At 56.7% G+C, this 20,234-nt stretch overlaps 2 protein-coding genes across 5 annotated transcripts; both read left to right on the forward strand.

Moving 5' to 3' along the window:
* Positions 1 to 365: 365 nt before the first annotated feature.
* ADAM15 (ADAM metallopeptidase domain 15) lies at positions 366 to 10,770 on the forward strand. Of its 4 annotated transcripts, none has more exons than XM_036273317.1 (23): positions 366 to 479; positions 1,610 to 1,728; positions 2,357 to 2,433; positions 2,855 to 2,933; positions 3,110 to 3,186; positions 3,279 to 3,462; positions 4,190 to 4,255; positions 4,338 to 4,406; positions 4,484 to 4,653; positions 4,793 to 4,877; positions 5,591 to 5,739; positions 5,825 to 5,999; positions 6,276 to 6,368; positions 6,499 to 6,803; positions 6,889 to 7,084; positions 7,333 to 7,410; positions 7,844 to 7,916; positions 8,134 to 8,272; positions 8,681 to 8,750; positions 9,361 to 9,435; positions 9,835 to 9,906; positions 10,161 to 10,279; positions 10,373 to 10,770. In XM_036273317.1, exons 1-23 carry the CDS (start codon positions 401 to 403, stop codon positions 10,413 to 10,415), a joined length of 2,592 nt encoding a protein of 863 aa, XP_036129210.1. In that variant the 5' UTR covers positions 366 to 400; the 3' UTR covers positions 10,416 to 10,770. The 4 variants fall into 4 exon arrangements, with proteins under 4 accessions (XP_036129210.1, XP_036129211.1, XP_036129213.1 ...); XM_036273318.1 differs by having other exon boundaries at positions 9,364 to 9,435; XM_036273320.1 differs by lacking the exon at positions 9,835 to 9,906.
* Positions 10,771 to 11,639: 869 nt separating this feature from the next.
* Positions 11,640 to 15,673, forward strand: EFNA4 (ephrin A4). Its single transcript, XM_036273218.1, has 4 exons — positions 11,640 to 11,908; positions 13,808 to 14,103; positions 14,500 to 14,568; positions 14,992 to 15,673. Exons 1-4 carry the CDS (start codon positions 11,796 to 11,798, stop codon positions 15,126 to 15,128), a joined length of 615 nt encoding a protein of 204 aa, XP_036129111.1. The 5' UTR covers positions 11,640 to 11,795; the 3' UTR covers positions 15,129 to 15,673.
* The last annotated feature ends 4,561 nt before the right edge of the window (positions 15,674 to 20,234 follow it).

Consider the following 20,234-nt stretch of genomic DNA (forward strand, 5'->3'; position numbering starts at 1 on the left):
GCAGGGCCGGGCGGCAGACGAGCGGCGGGAGGGCAGCAAAGCTGCTAGGAAGAGGTGCAGACCTGCGGCCGGGTGGAGGCGCGACGCACCAGCCGGTCGGACCGGACCTCGGCTCCCACCCAGCGCAGTGGCAGGAAAGCGGCTGTGCGAAGCCGAGCGAGCGGGAGTCCTGGGCTGGGTCCCCGCTTCTTTAGGACACTGCGCGAGGCTGGGGCGGGGCCTCTCCCAGGGCGGAGCCGCGGCGGGGCGGGGCCTGGCTGGGGACCCAAGGAGAGGGGGACGGGGCGGGGCCTGGCGGCTGCGCGTCGCGGCAGAGTGCTTGAGGGAGACCCAGCCGCCGCGGCTCCTCGGCGCGCGGCCCAGCACCTGCTGCCCTCGCCCGGCCCGGGGCGCCGCTGTCATGCGACTGGCGCTGCTCTGGGCCCTGGGGCTCCTGGGCGCGGGCAGCCCTCTGCCCTTCCCGGAGCTTCCAGATACAAGTGAGTGCCGCGCCAGGAGGGGGCCAGGGGAGGACTGGAAAGAGGCGCAGGGAAGTCGGGAGATATTGGGGTACCGGAGTCAGAAGGAGACCCTGGGAGACCCAAGCCAGAGCGCAGCTGGCCCTGGTCTGCTGTCCTGGGCCGAGGGCCTGGCAACTGGGCGATGGAGTGGAAAAGAGGATCATCCTCAGCACGGTCCCCGAGGACACTTCCAGGCTCCGGTACTAGGCACCCAGCGGCCTGGCGCAGCGCCCCACCCCCTCAGGCTCTTGGGAGAGAGAGGGTCGCTGCTCCCAGGACTGACGTCTCGCTCCTTTGGGGCCTAGTTGACCGTTTCACCTGGTGCCAGGGTGCCGAGTGGACACGGTTGTAGGGTTTGGCTAAGAGGATCTTGCCAGCGCCTTCTCCAAGGCCTAAGCGGCCAGGCACCCCTTACTCTGGTGCTGATGCCACCAGAAACCTGGCCGAGCTGGAGGGGGCCCGGGAGGAGCCAAGAGAGGGGAGAATTGGCCAGGAAAGTGGCTGGGACACCAACTCCTCCTTGGAACTTTCACTTCCTGCTTGGGTCTTGGGCCGGGGGCGAGAGGGCAGGCAAGGGTGGAGTGTCCGGCGGAGAGAGGGCCATTGTGGGGGGTGGGGGGAGGGACACAGGGAGGAAGCAGAGGCTGTGGGGAACGGGTGTGCCTGACTGGGCATGAGGGGTGTTTAGGGAGGGGAGATGTTTGCACTGCTCACCCAGATGTGGGCGTTCCCAGCATCTCCGATGTGAGGAAAGGGGAGGGTGAGTGGGCACCCAGCCACAAGCTTTCCCTAGTCCTCAGAGGGGACGTTTCTGGTGGAGAGATTGGATGGGAGTGGGAAGGGGAACGGGTCCCTATGGGAACTTGGGATTGGCCTGAGGGTGACGGAGGAGCCACAGGCTGGACTAGCTGAACTTCTTTCTCTGAGGATTTGTTGATGTGTTGGTGGGATGAAAGCACACTGTTGGAGAAAAGCCCACTCCCAGTATTCTTTAAGTCCCAGAATGCAATGCAGGAGTCCACCAGGCAGAGAAGGGCTTTGATGTACTGGGAATCCGGTGGGTCAGAGGGCACCAGCTGGTGCTGTCAGCACTCTCTTGGGGTATTCAGGGGACCCTGCAGGTGGCACCAAGGAAGAGCGGGCATTTCCAGAGAGGGCCCTGAGTGGGCCCTTTGAACCCCAGATTCTTCAGGACAACCTCACACTCAGCCTAGCAGAGGTGCTTCAGGTGAGCCTCCCTCCCCCCTCAAATAAAGACGTACTCCCCTACTACCCTGTCACCCTACCCAATCAGATGTCTCAAGACAAAGCTTGGCTGAAGAGCAGGTGAGTTGACCTCACTGTGGCACGGCCACCTCAGCTTCTCCCACCACATCCCAGCACCTTCTTCAGTTTTCTTCCTCTTCCCTCCACACATCTGTCCGCCTCAGCCACACTCAACCCATTCATGGCCAATGGGAAATTCTGAGGTCATACTTTCTTGGTCTCATTTGTTGGTCAAGGCAAGGTGGGAGGGGGCTTAGAGAGAGTCAGGACCTCACCAAATGCCCTCCCTCTTACCCCCAATTCTAAAGCTGAGTCAGAGGAAGGGCTGGGGCCTGCACTGAGTCCTTCATGATGCTTCCTCTCTGGGCAGGAAGCCGAGAAGAGGACGGCTCAAGATACCTTCTTTGACCTCCCTGCACAACCCCCCAGAACAATACCCCAGGCCAGGCAGGCCTTCCTGACCCCTCCCTTGGGACACTCTCCCCCCACCCAGTCATTGGTGCTTTCCTAAGGGTCTGAAATTTTCTGATTAGGGAAAATAGGAATTTTGGGCAGGGCCAGGGAGGTGACCTGCTCTCTGGTGCCTACAGACCAGTCTCCCTGAGACTTTGCGGATCAAATTGGAATTGGATGGTGAGAGTCATATCCTGGAGCTGCTACAGAATAGGTAATAGTAATTGGTAATAATAATAATGATAGCATGGCTAACAACTTACATAGCATTTACTATATGATAGATACTAAGTGCTTGAATTCATTTAATCCTCATAACAACCCTATAAATAGATATAATTATGTATTATTATTATTACTATCCTCATTTTATATATAAAGAAGTCAAGGCACAGAGAGGTTTCATAACTTGCCCAAGGTCACACAGCTAGTATGTGGTGAAAACCAGGTTGGAACCCAGATAGCCTGACAGAATTTGTGGCTCAACCACTATACTCTGCTGCCTCAGGGGGAAATCAGTAAGGTTGGGGTATTGCCTGCCTCCCAGCTAGCCCTCTATCACCTTCAGGCCTCAGGCTAACATTTCACCACCCGAGAGACAGCTGATACTGCCCTCCTTTGTCTTCACTCCACAGGGAGCTAATCCCAGGCCACCCAACCCTGGTTTGGTACCAACCTGATGGCACCCGGGTAGTCAGTGAGGGACACACTCTGGTGAGTGAGGCCCTCTTGTGCCCTGTTTCTAGCCTGAGGGAAGGAGGGAGGAAGCAACTGGAGGGTGCCATCCCTGGAGGATGTGGGGGAATGCTGCATATCTTAACCAATAGGCAAGTCTCCTGGGCTGACACCTAGCCTACCCTGTGAGCTGGCACTATGCTTCTGTGCTGTAGGAGAACTGCTGCTACCAGGGAGGAGTGCAGGGGCATGCAGACTCCTGGGCCTCCATCTGCACCTGCTCCGGGCTCAGGTACAGGGGGTGGAGTCCACAAAAGTGGAGAGAGTGGCAGGCCATGAGGCATGGAGCTGAAAAGTTGTCTGACTTCCTGTATCTTTCCTTAGGGGCTTGGTGATCCTGTCCCCAGAGAAAAGCTATACCCTGGAGCTGAGGCCTGGGGGCCTTCCCATTATCTCCCAGATCCAAGACCTCCTTCTGCCAGGCCACACTTGCACCCTGAGCTGGCGTGAATCAGAACCCACTCAGGCTCCACCAGAGCGCCCCCTGGGACAGCGTCACATTCGCCGGGTAAGGAGAAATGGCAGGAGGGCTGGCCTGGGGACCCTCAAGAGTAATTTGTTCACAGTAACAACAGCTCCTGCTAATGGAGTAATTTCCACATGCCAGACACTTTATGAACATTATCTCCACCACCCTGGGAGGTGGGTGTTATTGGTAACTGTTTTAGTGAGAGAGATTAAACGACTTGCCCAAGGCCATTCCACTAACAAATGGTATATCAAGGAATTATATGTAGGGTCTAGACTCAAACTCCTCATGTCTTCTGATCCCATATGTAGAGAGCTCACTTGAATATAGAAAATACATAGTTACCAATCATAAAACAATAAAAACTGAGTTTCCTAATTTGTAAAGTGGAGATAATAAAACTACTTACCTTATAGGGTTGCTATGAAGATTAAGTGACTCAATATATATATGTAAAGTGCTTAGAACTGTGCCTGGCATATGGTAAGTATTTGATGGTGTTGGCTATTGTTATTAGTATTTTTATTTGGAAAAAGCACTGAATGTGGGGCCAGAAAAGCAGGGCTCCGCTTCCAGCTTCTTAACCTACTTGTTGATCCACCTTGGGCAAGTCCCTGGCCTCTCAGGCTTTCAGTGGCTCATCTGTAAAAGGGGCTCTTCACTCTCCTCTGTGTGACCACTCCGGGTGGGAGTGGACACAGCTTGGTCAGCCCTGTGGCTGCTGGCAGTGAGGGCCGGTGTTCCTGATGCTCCTTCTTGTCCACAGTGGAGGCGGGACGTGGTGACAGAGACAAAGATTATTGAGCTAGTGATTGTAGCTGATCATTCAGAGGTGAGCTTGCTGGCCCCTGCATGCCCTGCCCTGACTCCCACCTGCCCTGCTGCCTTTCATGGTCACCTCTCTTAATCCACAGGTCCAAATGTACCCAGACTTCCAGTACCTGCTGAACCGCACACTGGAAGTGGCCCTCCTCCTGGACACAGTGAGTGTCGGACTGGATGCACCCTTACAGCCCCCTAACCATGAGAACCCCTTTCCTGAGCCCCAGTTCTTTTTCAGTTCTTCCGGCCCCTGAATGTACGAGTGGCACTAGTGGGCCTGGAGGCTTGGACCCACCAAGACCTGATAGAGATAAGCCAAGACCCAGGTCTCACGCTTGACAACTTCCTCCACTGGCGCCGGACCAACTTACTGCCTCGGTTGCCCCATGACAGTGCCCAGCTGGTGACGTAAGACCCCCCAGGATCAGTCAGTGGGGCCAGCTCTTCCCTGGCCTGGCCAATTTCACGGCCCAGCTCCCTAACCTGAGGCCCTGATGCTCTGGCCTCCTGGCTTTTGACCTTGATCTTTGACATCTCAATTCCACAGAGCTACTTCATTCTCTGGGCCCATGGTGGGCATGGCCATTCAGAATTCCATCTGTTCTCCTGACTTCTCAGGAGGTGTGAACATGGTGAGCTGTTTCCAGGTCTCTTAACCATTCTCAATTAAGTTACTCCCAGCTGTGGTACCATTTATTCACTGAAACTCCCTGTAAAGTTACCCAACCCCAGGTTGTAGGCATAGAGAGCAGGAGTGCATCATGTGTCTTCTGCTGTCAGGACACCCTCCCTGATGGTCAGCTCATCAGTGTGCTGTCTTCACCTAGGAGGTCTTCCCATTTTGGGAGACAGCTGAAGCCCAAAGAACAGAGGTGATCTCCCAGGGCCACATAGTGAGGGAGGGGGAACAGAGCAGAGCTAGAACCCAGGTTTCCTGCCGCCCAGGCCTGAGCTTTCCTCCTACTTTATTATTATTTTTTTTTAATCCTCACCCGAGGATATTTTTACATTTATCTTCAGACAGAGTAGGAGAGAGGGAGGGGAAGAGAGAGAGAGAGAAACATTGATGTGAGAGAGATACATCGATTGGTTGCCACCAGCACGACCCCAACTGGGGCCAGGGACTAACCACAACTGAAGTACGTGCCCTTGGCTGGAATCTAACCCGGGACTCTTTGGTCCACAGGCTGACGCTCTAACCCCTGAGCCAAACCGGCCAGGGCTCTCCTCCTACTTTAGAAGCAACTAGAGGGAGGCAGTGCCTGCTGAGTGCTCAAGAGGTCAGATGAGGAGAGAACAGGAGCAGTTAGGTTGGTGCTGGACCTGGGATATCCCTTCCTCACAGGACCACTCCACAAGCATTCTGGGTGTTGCCTCCTCAATAGCCCATGAGTTGGGCCACAGCCTGGGCCTGGACCACGACCCGCCTGGGAACAGCTGCCCCTGTCCAGGCCCAGCCCCAGCCAAGAGCTGCATCATGGAGGCCTCCACAGAGTGAGTAACTGCAGAATGTAAAGAGGGGATGGGCAGGGGTCAGTGAGCAGTCTACAGCCCCAGCCTTCCTTGCTGCCCTCCCCAGCTTCCTGCCAGGCCTGAACTTCAGCAACTGCAGCCGAAGGGCCCTGGAGAAAGCCCTCCTGAATGGGATGGGCAGTTGCCTCTTTGAACAACTGCCCCGCCTGCCCTCTACGGCTACTATCTGTGGAAATAAGATTGTGGAGCTGAGCAAGCAGTACAACTGTGACTTCCCAGATGTGAGCCCCTCACCCAAAGCCTTGTCCCACTCTCTTCTGAGCTCTCACCCTGGCTCAAGGGCTCTCTCCAAGCCCCCTGAGCCCTTCTCTGATTCTGAAGGGCCCTCTGACCCCTCTCCCACCTCTCTGTCTGAAGGACAGCATGTTTATTGTTGGACTGTAGCCTTCACTTTCTTTGGGTGTCCTTTTGGGTTCAGGCTCTGGGAGGAGGGGTTGGAGGCAGGCTCTCAGGCCAGTCTGCCCTGATGCTCAGCCCCTCTGTGCCCTGGCCCACAGGACTGCACTGATCCCTGCTGTGACTACTTCACCTGCCAGCTGAGGCCAGGGGCACAGTGTGCAACTGATGGACCGTGTTGTCAAAATTGCCAGGTGGGTACAGACTGGACTATACCTCCCAGATCTCATTTGCCAGGGGTCAGGGTAGAAACAGTCATCCTGACCACCAGGGCCTGGCTGGATTTGCCCGGCTGCCACACTGATGCTCACTCTCCCTCCACAGCTTCGCCCGGCTGGTTGGCAGTGCCGTCCAACGAGAGGTGACTGTGACTTGCCCGAGTTCTGCACAGGAGACAGCTCCCAGTGCCCTCCTGATATCAGTCTGGGGGATGGTGAGCCGTGTGATGGTGGACAGGCTGTGTGCGTACAAGGGCGTTGTGCCTCCTATGCCCAACAGTGCCAGGCTCTCTGGGGACCTGGGGCCCAGCCCGCCACACCGCTTTGCCTCCTCACTGCCAATACTCGGGGGGATGCCTTTGGGAGCTGTGGGCGCAGCCGTACTGGCAGCTACGTGTCCTGTGACCCTAGGTAAGTGAGGAAATAGCTCCTCCCCTAGGTTTGTGGGAGCCTTGGCCCCATTCCCACTGATCCTGTGCCTCCTCTCTCACCCCAGAGATGCCATTTGCGGACAGCTCCAGTGCCAGGGGGGCATGGCTCAGCCTCTGCTGGGCTCAGCCCGGGGCCTGCACTGGGAGACACTAGAAGCCAACGGGACCCAGCTGAATTGTAGCTGGGTACACCTGGACCTGGGCAATGATGTGGCCCAGCCCCTCCTGACTCTACCTGGCACAGCCTGTGGCCCTGGCCTGGTGAGCAGCCTGGGTGAACCAGACTAGGTGGGAGGGATATTTGGACCATGGTAAGCAGTGCCCAGATCTCACAGTCCACCAGTGTAAAAGGCACAGACTCTAGGCAGGGTCAGGTTCTTGTGATTGAGCGAAGTCCCATCATCCTGTGAGCCATCTGTAAAGGTAGGGTGTGGCCTCAGCCATGTTGGCTTCCAGTGCTAATAAGTTCTCCAAGAATGTGATCCTTGTTCTTCTTCCCCACTGGGCAGGTATGCATCGACCACCGATGCCAGCCTATGGATCTCCTGGGAGCACAGGAATGTCGAAGCAAATGCCATGGGCATGGGGTGAGCTGGCATAGGAAGCAGGAAGGGGAGCAGGGAGCCTACAGGGAGGAAAAGGATAATGGCCTTTGGAAACAGACATACCTGGTTCTAATCCTTGCTCTACCACTGCCTCGCTACATGACTTGGGGCAGATTCTTAAACTCTCTGAACTCAGTGTCCTCATCTGTCCAGTGGGCATAATTTTGTACCCACTTCCAGAGGTACATGAGATGAGTATGAAATCTAGCCCAGTGTCCAGCATATAGAAGGCACTTGCAGTGGTATTTCGATCTAATTTCCTCCAGCATAAAGACTCCCAAAGTGCTGGCTCTCTGCCCCCCATCATCCCCAGCACACCTGCCAGTTGTATATATCTAAGATCTTGAAAAGCTGGGGACAGGGACTCACGGCCCCTGAGTGCACAGCCCCTCATTGTTCAACCTGTACCTCCTAGGTCTGCGACAGCAATAGGCACTGCCACTGTGAGGAGGGCTGGGCACTCCCAGACTGCAGCACCCGGGTCAGAGGTAGCATGGCCTGGGGGCCGGGGGGGCTGGGAAGGCAAAGTGGCTCATTCTTTACCCCTCTCTTTTCCTGGCCCCTTCACTGCTGGTTCCTTGACTCTCTGTGACCCCTGGCCCCCTCATTTTTTCTGAACATTTGACTTCACTCCCCACCCCCTGCCCCTTCCTGGGTGTGGCGTTTTCAGCCCTGCCCACCTTCAAATGTGCCTTCATGCCACAGCTTCCAGCTCCTTGACCACAGGGCTGCTCCTCAGCCTCCTGTTGTTGCTGATCTTGGTGCTGCTTGGTGCCAGCTACTGGCACCGTGCCCGCCTGCGCCAGCGACTCTGCCAGCTCAAGGGACCCAGCTGCCAATACAGGTACCAGCCTCCCTGCTCCCTCCACAGCTCTCTTGAAGACAACAGCCTGGAGTCCTGCCCCTACCCCCTCTGTAGCCCCTGCCACCTGACTCTGACCCCAAGCTCCTTGGGCCACACCCACACACCTGCCTTCCCTCCATGTGCCCTGGAACTCCTCACCTCACACATAGACCCATAGACCTGAGTGGGTAAGCTGAGAAGCTAGGGTCGCTTTTCTGCAGGAGCCTCTGTGCTGGGGAAGCAGGTCCTCAGGCTGCTGAGCTTCCCCTCCCCACCCAGTTGGGCCTAAGCCCCACACATGCTCCTCTCCAAGGGGCTGCAAAGGGTTAACACCACTCAAGGGTAGCATATGGGTGGAGAACAGGGTCTGAGGTTGGGCCCTCTCCTCCTGCCTTTCTCCATGCTCAGGGCAGCCCAGTCTGGTCCCCCAGAACACCCAGGACCCCTGCAGAGGGCCGTGCTGATGCCAGGTGTCAAGGTGAGTCCTGGATGCCAGAGGAGAGAGGGCCCCATCTTGGCCTGGCATTGAGCTTGGGCCCTGGGGGTGGGCCCAGAGAAAGGCTCACACTGCCCAAGAGTCAATCAAAGGGTCAGAGCCAGCCTTCCCCTCCCCCACTAGTTGCAGGCTGAGACACAAAATCCAGCCTGGAGTGGGGTGGGGCAGTCACCTTGAGAAGGGTCTGCGGAGCCCTTTGAGTTGGACAAGCTGGTGGCTTTGAGAGTTGGTCTACCCCTGCTCTCAGCAGTGGAAAGACCCTGGAAAGAAAGGGAGGGTGGGACTCAGAATGGCCTTTAGTGTTCAGGTACCTGATGAGGCCCAGTTCACCATGTGTAGAGGGCTGGTAAGTGCCCCTGCCCTGTGCCCTCTGGATCTAATGATAGGAGTATGTGTGTGGAGGTAGTCTCCACACCTACTCCACACTTGTTACCCCCTCTGCATGCAACTGAATAACAGCATGCACAACCCCCATGTCCATGGGGTCCTGGCTGCCCCTCCCTGGGCACTAACCCCTCTCTGCCCACATCTGTCTCTCTGCTCCCTCCCCCACACCCCACCTTGTGCCTGTTTTCTCCTCCTGCTATCTCAGCAGACTACTTCTCTTGGCTTCCCGGCTCCCCCTTCCAGGCCACTGCCTCCTGACCCTGTGTCCAAGAGACTCCAGGTAAATCTGAGCTAGGCCCTGCCCTGGCCCAGGGCAGGTGGGAAGCTTGGTGCCCAACTGCAGTTCTCATCCCTGTTCCCTGCCAGTGGTGCTCTTCATTAGGGGACAGGGTGCCCCTCAGCCTTCAGACACTCTGAGTCCCAGAAGCAGCAAAGGGTGAGCCTCCTGCCTTGGTTTCTACCGCCATCTGGTGGTCAGTGGCGGGACTGCAGTGGGCCAGGGACAGCATGGTGATCCATACCTTCCTCCCCCAGACATCTGCTGGCATGCACCCAAGCCCTGTGCGCATGTCCCCATTCTTCTGCCTTCGAGCTGATTTTGCATGTTGATCTGAAGAAGCTCTGCATGCCCACTACCCTTCCCTGTGCTCTCACAGCCACTGCACCCCTCTCTCTTCAGGCTGAGCTGGCTGACCGGCCCAATCCCCCCACCCGCCCTCTGCCCGCTGACCCGGTGGTGAGGCACCCAAAGGTAACAGTAGGGGAAGAGAAAGTCACAGCCTCTTCCACCACCCAGGGCTGTTGTGGTGGCGGCCATGGTGAGATGCCCCCTCTGTGCTTGAGGGTACATGCCCTGGTGGCATCTTATGTGACAGGTTTGTTCGGAAACAAAGGTGACTTCTGGTGCTGCCCCCTCCACCCCAAACTGGTGTTCCCCAGCACCATTACATCGGGGGTGGCCAACATGACACCCTCCCCAAGCCTGTGTCCTTCTCTCTTTCTCAGGGGCCTGCCAAGCCCCCACCCCCAAGGAAGCCACTCCCTGCTGACCCCCAGGGCCTGGACCCTTCAAGTGACCAGCCTGGTCCAAAAGCTGGAATCCCACCTCTAGTGGTACCCTCCAGGTGGGCAAGGAGGGGCGCTGAGAATGGGTGGGCAGGGCGAGTGGTCTGGGAAGAGGATCTCTGACCTTTTTTTCTCTGCTTCCCTCACCCCAGGCCTGCGCCACCACCCCCAGCGGTGTCCTCCCTCTACCTCTGACCTCTTCTGAAGTTCCGCTTGCTTCCAACCCAACTTAGGACTTAAGGAGGTGTGGGCTGGTCCCCTGGAGTACCCCCTACACACACCCTGAGATGATGGAAGGAGCCAGAGCCTGGACGCAAAGGAACAGGCATCTTAAGGCATCTCCAGGAGCTGTGGAGCAGCACCCTGGAGATCCGCCCACACAGTTGCACATGGGGGTTAGGGAGAGCTGGGCGCTGGACCTGGCTGAGGAAAGTGTGCACAGCCTGTCTGCTCAGTGGTAATAAACGGAAGATCTTGGGAGCGTGCCTGGGAGTTTGTCAGCTCAGGGAAGCCCGGGTCGCCCCTGCTGCGGTTCATCTGGCCGCCAGGAGACGCTGCCGCCTCAGATGAAGACAGGATAGGGAGGATGGAGAGTCCCAGGCTGGAGGAGCTTCTGTCCTCCAAACGCTCGTAGTTTATTTCTGCCCAGTTTGGGATGGTTCTCTACGCAATCCAGTACCAAAGGGGGTTGTACGCCCTTTGCCATCTCCAGTCGCCAAGCCCTCGCCCCCAACGCTTAGCGGCGACCATCCGACAAACTGGCCAAGCTGTTGTACCTGCCATCTCCACCTTCTGACTAGTCGCTGGGAAAAGTGGATCTAGCTGGTGTTCTCAGAGCCCCGGAGCCGGGGCGGAGCCGGGCAGCGGCTCCCACGATCCCAAGGCCACGCACCTGCCTCCTCCCCCGCCCCCCACCTGAGGGCTCGGGAACAAAGGTGCTTTGTACAAGCCGCAACCACCTCATTAATTCGTCTTCAGGACTGGGGCTGCGTGGGCCCCCAGCCCAGAACGAAGGTGTGGGGCGTGCGGCCGAAAGGGACAGGCGCCAACACCAAGATGTGCGTCGAGCTCACCACTGAAAGTTGGGGGGGCGGGGGTGTAATGTGTCCCTTCCCCCAGCGCTATCCCTACATGTGCAAAGGAAATGGGGCGATGCGCTAAGGTGGCGGGATAGGCTTCGAGGGTCCTCGCCCAGGCCTGTGTTCCTATTTAAATCTTCCAAACTTCCAATAACGCCTTCTGCCTTGTACTAATGCAGACATGAAAGATAAACCTCCTTTATGACCCTCATGGATAGTGGAATACGTCCCTCCCCCTCGCAAGCCAGTCCAGCCTCTCAGTAGGAGCCTAGCTAACCTGGCGCTGGTAACGGGTTCACAGGGGGTTAATAGGAGTTGGCGCTGAGTGGAGAGGCGGAGACGCACTCCCATTGGTGAAAAGTTATCCCGGGGCGTGGCCTGTGAGTCTCTGCTCCCCACCCCCTTTCCCTCACCCCCTCTTCTCCACTTTGTACCTTTCTCTCGGCCACCGCGAAGTGGGCCGGGCCGAACCAGACCAGACCGGACCGCGGGGGCAATGCGGCTGCTGCCCCTGCTGCGGACTGTCCTCTGGGCCGCGCTCCTCAGCTCCCCTCTGCAAGGGGGCTCTGGCCTCCGTCACGACTTCTACTGGAACTCCAGTAACCCCAGGTAGCCGGGCCGAATCCAGCCAGCAGCCAGCCGGGCCTGTGAGCTCCGGGGCTGGGCGCGCGTCCCTCCGACTCTCGCTCTGTGCGCAGCGCAGCGCCGCCTGCACAGGGCCGCGCGCCGGGGCTCCTTTGTTTGAGTCGACAGGGGAGGGGGGAGGGGCGAGGCGTGCCCCGGGTCTCCCCAGACCCGCACGTGTTGGGGGGCGCGCAGAGGACCCCAGCCCCAAGAACGGTAGGTAAGGTCTTGGAGCCGAGCTGAGAAGCCTTGGCCTGTACTCCGAGCCCCGCCCCCCTCGCTTCTCATCTGGTGACCCCCAGCCTGAGCCGGCGCGGGTGGACTTGAGAGCGAGGAATGGGGCTGTACTCTTGTGAAAGAACGTGGGTTACTCTCCTGCTCACTTGGCCTCCCCTCTGGCGCTGTCTGTCTCCTGATCTCTCATTTGGCATCTCTGCTTTCATCTCAGTCATTATCAACCTTCTATTTCTCTCCAGTCTCGGCCCTGCCCTTCCAGCCGAATCACCTTTGGGCAAGTCATTTGACCTCCCTGTTTCCATCCTCCTCCCTAGTTACCCCTGCCTCTCTCTGCTTTCTCCATCTACTTGAGACAGTCTGTGACGCTGTATTTATTCACTCACTAACATTTATTGAGAGCATACTGTGTACCTGGACTTGTGCTAGGGTGCTGGGGATTAGAAAAATGAGAAGACCTAGACTGTGCTCTGAGAGCCCAAAGACCCCCTGGGGAGAGCAGGTGGCAGGACAGGTCATTACAATACCAATACCCTATGATAAGAGCTGTTGTCTTCTGACTCAGAATTCCTCTGTGTTCTAGACCAGTGCCTCTGAATCACTTGGAGGACTTGTTAAAAATTCAGGTTCCTAGGCCCCAACTTGAAGGTTTCTGGTTCATTCATTCAATTCACAAATATTTATTGAGCATTGTGCTTGTGCAGGACACTTTTCCAGGCACTAAGGATTTGGTGGAAGAGAACATACAAAGGCCTAACTTGTAGTAGGTCTGAGCCCAGGAATCTGCATTTCTAATCAGAACTCCTGATACTGATAGTCCTTGGGCCACCTATTGATGGACAGTAGGAGGCCTTTCCTGAGTCAAGCTGGGTTGTGTGTGTGGTAGGGAGGGGGCAAGTGGTTCATGCCGTATTTGATGCTGTGGGGGGCAGTCTGTCCCAGTCTTCCCACCTGTACTAGCTCCCCCAGATGGCTCCCAAGAGGTGGGGGCAGAGTCCTGAGGAGGCTGAAAATTGGATGATATGTGGAAGGGGCTCCCCTCCATATCTGGTACTTCCTTGTCCTGGCAAAAAACAGGGGGGGGGGAGGCACCCACTGTCCACTCCCTCATTGGCATTATTTTCAGCATTGGATTGAGGTCTAAAGGGCAGTCTCCCTCTCTTGCATCTTTTAAGGAGGATACTGCTCCCAATCTTGTCTCTGCATCTGTGACTGCCCTGTGGGACCAGGTCTCTACCCCTTGCCTCTGCTCCTGCTCCTTCACAGCAATCATCCACTTAACATTTACCAAGCACAGGTGCTGTGCCAGGCCCTGGTTGGGCACTGGGGCCAGAGGGATAGGTGGCAGCTTCAACGCAAAAGGCAGGGTGTGGTGAGAGGCCTTCTCACATTTGAGCCATGTAGTTATGAGCACTGCAGTCCCTTAACCTCTCTGAACCTGTGAATCTGTTGCCTCATCTATTACTTCTACTCTCTTTGTCTCTCAAGAGTTGTCAGTCCGGAGAACTCAGGCCTTGCTGAGCTGCTCCCTCTCCAGAGGGCAGGGGAAAGGCTGGCAGAGATCCTTGAGAAGGGGTATCTCTGACCCTTGTGCCCCAAGTGTGTGCCCTGTCATGACCCCCTCAGCCCACGCCTACCTTGTGCCTGCAGGCTGCTTCGAGGAGACGCTGTGGTGGAGCTGGGCCTCAACGACTACTTAGACATCTTCTGCCCACACTATGAGGGTCCCGGGCCCCCTGAGGGCCCTGAGACATTTGCTTTGTACATGGTGGACTGGTCAGGCTATGAGGCCTGCCAGGCACAGGGGGCAGGTGCCTTCAAGCGCTGGGAGTGCTCCCTCCCCTTCGCTCCCTTTGGCCCGGTTAAATTCTCAGAGAAGATTCAGCGCTTCACACCCTTCTCCCTTGGCTTTGAGTTTCTGCCTGGAGAGACCTACTACTACATCTGTGAGTGAGGAAGGGCACACTGGCTGCCTCTTGGGGGAGGTGGGGAAAGGAATGGGGTGCCTGACTTTGCCCACAGTCAAGGCAGAGAGCCTGAAATGAGGGGGAAGGATGGGACTGGGAATGAAGACCAGATCTGGGAAGGGGAGGGGCTGGAGGGGCCCCGAGTCCAGGACTGAGGAGGGGGACATCTAGAGTGAGTCTATAGAGAGGAGGAGGAAGAGGAGCTAGGAAAGGGGATGAGGGGAATGAGGAGCGGCCATGGATGGGGCCTGGCACCTGGATGGGGCCCAGAAGGAAGGAAAAGCTTTCCAGGGAGCTGGAGAGAAGAGAAGCTGGGAGGGTCTGAAACAGAGTCTGCAAACCAGCCTGTGCTAACTTTTTCCTCCCACCAACCAGCGGTGCCGACTCCCGGGAGTTCTGGCCAGTGCTTGAGGCTCCAGGTGTCTGTCTGCTGCAAGGAAAGCAGTAAGTGGGTTGGGGCACAGGGAGCAACCCTTCCGGCTAGGGGCCCTTCTTGGGAATGAGGGAAAGCATGGGGGAAACCTGGGAGCATAGACTTAGAGGGGTTCAGGCGGGGTTGTAAGCTATTGCCTCTTTCCCCCTGTTGAGCCTGTGGGAGCTTCCACTACAGCCTGTGTGCTGGGCCAACAGAATGGCATCTCCAGGGGCAAGGTCTTTGAATGCTATAGCCTAACTGGTGGTCTGTATTGGCAATTTGGGGGAGACTTGGAAGTCGGGGTTTAGAGAGGACAAAGTGGTAGATTATGGGAAGGGAGTGGCTGATTTGAGAGACCCTGAAGAACGGGATGGGAGAGAACAGCTAATGGGGAGAGCAAAAGGAGGCTGCTGGGATGGAGGACACATCCATGCTACCCTTCCCCCTCACAGAGTCTGAGTCAGCTCATCCGGTTGGGAGCCCTGGAGAGAGTGGCACATCAGGGTGGCAAGGCGAGGGCACTCCCAGCCCCCTCTGTCTCTTGCTGCTGCTGCTGCTCCCAATTCTGCGTCTCCTTCGAGTTCTCTGAGCTGAGTGGACCCTCCTGCCACCCCAGGAGCCAGAGCCCTCCCAAGACTCCCTACAGGAGGAGCCCCTGCCACCTGAGCTAGGAGTGCCAAGCCAGACAGACAAGATGGAGCAGTGATGAGGGAAGTCAGAGGGTCTGAGGTGACCCTTGCAGGTGCTGGCCCCCTCATCCCAGGCTGAAGAGGAACTACAAGGGAACTGCAGACAGCCCTGGGCACCTGGAGCCAAGGCAAGAGAAACACAGTGTCTCCAACAGCTGCTTTGATGGCCTTATCCCATCTCCCAGGAAGACTGGAATTTGGTGGGATTGAATCCTTGAGCCTATTTGGGGTGAAGGCCGAAGAGCTGGGGCAGGTGGATTGAAGGACCAGGGCAAGGAAGCAGCCCAGGCCTGCCATCTGTGTCCAGTGCCCTGTGGGCCCCTTCCCTAGGGCAGCACCTTTCCCTTCCAGGGTGTCACTCACTTGTCTTCTGTGAAGACAGACTTGCCATGAGGCTGAATTTCATACCAGTTTGTATTTTTATAAGTGTCTGGACCAAACCCTCAATAAACCACCCATCTTTTTTGTTGCTCTCCTCAACCTACTGCCCTCTGGCTCCCTCCTTGACACCAGGACTCCCTGCGGCGGCCTCTGCTCTTGGCTTGGCCTGACCTCCATGCCAGCTGTGCCCAGGCCATCCATGCCAGGCCTTGGTGGGCACCCCTCTGGGCAGTGTAGAGTGGATGCCAGCAGCAGCTGTGGAGCTTGGCACCCTCTCCCACCTCCCTAGCTGGCTTCCTTTGCTGAGGAGGGGGCAGATGCTCCTGACAGGCCACCCACTGGGGGCATTGCCCAAACTGTGGTAGCACCAGGACTCTTGGGTCCCTGAGAGCTGAGCGTCTCTCCCCCTCCCAAGGGCAGTCTGGGCGGTGCCTGGCCTAGAACTGGGAAGGTGGGGTCAGATCAAAGCCTCCTTCCCCAGCGGCCTCTTTGTTCTTCGCTTTTATAAGGAGGGAGGGCCCCCTTTGCTCTCAGCCCCACACTGTCTTTCCCACCTCTGGCAGACAAGGCTATGATCCCCCCAAACCCAACCTGAGCCCTCTTTCTGAATGATGCCCTGGGTGGAGCCAGGGTAAAGGGCGCCCCTTCCCCCGAAGCTGTGCTCTGCTGCCCCAGTGCTCCACAGCCTCCACGGGCACCGTGCCGGCCCGCCTGGCACTGAGCCAGCGATCGATAGGTGGATGTTGTGCTCATTAGCTCCGCGGCTGCGGCAGCGAGAGGCAGAGTGTGAACACGCAGGGAGGGGTGGAGGTGTTGGGGAGTGGAGACTGACAAATTGAAATGCTGGGGATTGCGAACCCCTCCCCCACCCGCTTGAGTACCTAGGTCAGACCCGGGTCCCTCTCGGTTAATTCCATTGCTCTGGCTGAGGCCTGGGATGGAGGACAGCAGCGCGGGGCCGGAGCCAGAGCAGACATAAGTCGACCCCTTCCCCCATTTGAGGCCACTTTGAGAAAATGCCCTGTCTGTAGGTGCACGTGCCTGCGTATGCGCGTGTCAGGGTCCTCACCCCAAACGGGGGAAGGGAAGGGGCTTAGTGCGGAGGACATGGAATCTGAGCTGAAGAATGAGCTATGAGCTCAGTCTTCTGGTCCCGAGTTTGAGTTCCATCTCTACTGTCATCCAGAACGTATGTCTATATGTCGCCCTAGAATCCTACTGTACTGCTACCTCCACCCCTCTCCAGTGAAACCATAGGCGAGGCAGGCCGGGGACGACAGGTTAGTAGCCCCTGCTCTGCACTGAAGGGGGGGAGGGGGTCTCACTCTGCTCCTAACTGTCCAGACAGGAGCAACCCAGGCACGCTGGACCCCGATAAGAACGCATGTCCAGTGGGCTTTGCCCGCACTCTTTCACACGCCCTCCCTCCTAGTCGCACACTTGACACAGGCACAAACCCTCGCCGGCCGCCCGGCTTCCTGCAGGTGTGAGGGCGGACACCTCAGCAGCTGCGCACTTGTGCCGAGAAGAGGGGGCGGGGCGGGGAGTCGCAAACTCAGGCCAGTCGGCCGCAGGCCTCGAGCCAAGCCAGCCCTCCCTACCCTCACTTTCCGCTCAGCCTGGGCCCTGATTCAGTCCCGAGGCATGTCCCCGTGGAAAGCTGGAGCCAAGTCCGCTCCAGGGGCCTAGACGGGCTGTGGGCGCTGGGCGGGCTTCCGGTACAGGGCCCTACCTACCCCTGAGAAGTCCTCCAGGCGTGTTCCGGGGCGCGGTTCCAGGAGGCTTGGGCAGGTCTGCAAGTTTTGGGGCGTCACTGATCTCCACTAAACTCAGCGGCGCTAGACGGCCCAGGGTGGGGCCCTCAATTTGCTGGGCCTGCTCTCGTCTCTCCCGAAACAGATGAGAAAACGCCCCTCATCTCTGCCTCACTCTCTCTGTCCAGAGAGCCTGAGAGCCCCAGTCTCTGCGACCGGATCCTGCTCCACACTTTGCAGGGTTGCAAATCTCCCTCTTTTGGCCTTTTTGTGACCCATCCCTTTTTTCTTCTCTTTCATTAATTCCTTCCTTCCTTCCCTTTATTCATTCGGCAGATTGTGAGCTCCTACTACGCCATTCTTTCAGTAGGCCACGTCGGCTGTGGCCGTCGGGGGATTCCCAGACGTGACGCAGCTGGAGAGGGTCACTCTGGCTTCCAATAGAATTCAGGGACCTGGGCCATGAGGTCATCAGTGGTGATGCCCATTGGTTCAGGCTTGGATGGGGCGGGGTACCCGTAGCAACTGACGGTGCGTTGGAGTATAACGTGGAGAATGGTTAGTGTTTGAGCTCCAGTAGCAGCTCTGGTGGTGCTTGAGTTGGGGGAGGGGAGGCTGGGGTGGAACTCAGCTTCCCAAGTCCTGCAGCCCTAGCCCAGCCAAGCTCTTCCTTGAGATACGTTTTCTCACTCAAAGTAATGGTCCGTGCCATTTAAGCCAGGAAGGTTAGGAGGGCAGTACTGGCAACAGCGTAGGGGTCCTGGCTGCTGAGCTGCTGCCACCCAGAATGTTAATTCTGAAATCCTCGTGTTCATCTGCATATCGTCTGCATCTCATTTGCATTCTCTTCATTTAAGGTCAAATTGAGCAGACAGCTCCAAGTCCCCAGCCCGGTCGCTAAATATCTCTGACGCTGTCTGTATCACGAATCACTTAGAGTAATCTCTCAGTTGTCCAGTTCCTTACCCAGCCTCCAGAGTCTCCTGAAGTGTGAGGGGGCACAGTCTAGCTAAAGGAGAAAGGACAAGAAGTCTGACTCTCCCTCTGAATGTTTGGTGACAGATGGGGAGGACTGGTCTGTACTGCCTAGAGACTAAATTGGCAAAGCAAATGGTGGGGGTAGGTGCCCCCGGCTGGGTTGAGGATCTCCAGGGCCAAATCATGCACACACCTGGCAGGGTGCTGGAACAGGGGATGCCTGCTTCCAGCCAGGGGCAGACCTGCCCACGGGTCTGGTGCCAGGGCAGCTTCCTTCCTCCAATTAAACCCTAATGAGGTGTCATTAACCCTTACTTTGCCTGCCAGCCCTCAGGTGGAACTCAAATTCATGGTCTCACACTGAGTGAAGAGGGAGAATGGGCCTTTGAGGAACTGAGAGGCAGTAAGGTTAGGGGACTAAGAGACAAGAAGGTGGGGCCAAGAAAAAAAGAAAAAGAAGGTGGGGCCAAAGACATAAATAGCATGCACTTGGTATCCTCTGTGTGCTTCTGGGGGATTCTGGGTTGGGGGGGGGTCCCACTGTCTGGGTCTGGATGCATTTATTCTGTTCATCAATTTACAATTATTTATTAAGCACGTCACCTACTCTTACTAACTAAATACCAAACTGCATGCTAGATGCTGGGGATAACACTTGCATAAGACAAGATTTCTTCCCTTAAGAAATCTTCAGATTACTTGAGAAGACAAATTGGCCAACAAATAATTATAATGTCAAGTGCAAATCTATTATAGAGCTATGTACAAAGTGCTATGATAACACAGGGAAATGGGCTGTCAGAGAAGGCCTGAGTTTTGAAGGACAAAGTTTATGGTAGGGAGGGGCTGTGTATTTGACTCAGTATGGGTCCATACTTAGCTGTGTTTTCAGGACTGCTGGTGTCTGCCCTCCCAGAGCTGTATGTTTTGTATCTGTGTATATGTGTGTGAGTGTGTCTATGTGTTGTTTGGATCTCTCTGTGTCTGGAATCCCTTCTCCTGAACACACGTTGTGGTTTTATTACAGATCAATGTTTGCTGTGAAGCTCTTGCACAGATTAGCCCGAACCTGCCCAGCCTAGGGGAGGGGAAGTGGAGAACCGATGTTGGCTCTTTGGAAAGGGGTGGGCAGGCACCATCTTCACACCTGGGGGCCCATACCCTTGGCTCCCCAAATGGCAGAAGACTGGCCAAGGGAGGCAAAGGGCTGAGCCCCAAGCTATGGTAGGGTGTGCGGAGACCATAGTCCCTTCTGGCCCTGGCTCCCCAGAGGAGCCATGGGGGTTACAGCCACCACTTCCCACTAAGATCTCAGGCCCTCTCCCCAAGCCTGTTCTTCTGTCTTCTGAGGAGCAGGCCAGCTCAGACCTGTCTGCTGTTTTCTCCCGAAGGGAGCAGATCCTTTCCAGGGGATGTGAGAGGGCTGGGGAATGCTGGGGCCTACTGGGAGGCCCCAGGTCCTCCACCCTGGCCCTCTCTGGCTCTCTTCAGCCTGGATTCTCCCCACCCTCTCTAGGGTGCCATTTCTCTGTGTTTTGCCCAGACATAGCCATCTTTGCCAGGGAAGCCCTTGGCTGCTCTAGGCAGAGGGTGGGGGCTAGAGCTCTGGCAGTGAGAAAAGGCCTGGGGGGAGGTGAGAGGGAGAACAGGAGTCCTGATGATCTCTATGTTCAAAGACCTCTACCCCAACCCCTCTGTCTCTTTGCAACCACTTGCTAGAAAGCTACATTTTTGGTGGAAGGAAAGAGAAGAGAGTCTGCATTAAGAGATAATTTAGGGGTTAAGGAGAGGCTCTGAGGTCTAAGGAGAAGGTCAAGGACGGGACCTTGGTTTTTGGCTATAATTTCCCTTCTCCTTGATTCTAATCTTTCCCCCACCTACCCCTTCTCCCCA

The sequence above is a fragment of the Molossus molossus genome, unplaced genomic scaffold (genome assembly GCF_014108415.1).
Source record: "Molossus molossus isolate mMolMol1 unplaced genomic scaffold, mMolMol1.p scaffold_m16_p_20, whole genome shotgun sequence".
Classification (NCBI taxonomy): Eukaryota; Metazoa; Chordata; class Mammalia; order Chiroptera; family Molossidae; genus Molossus; species Molossus molossus.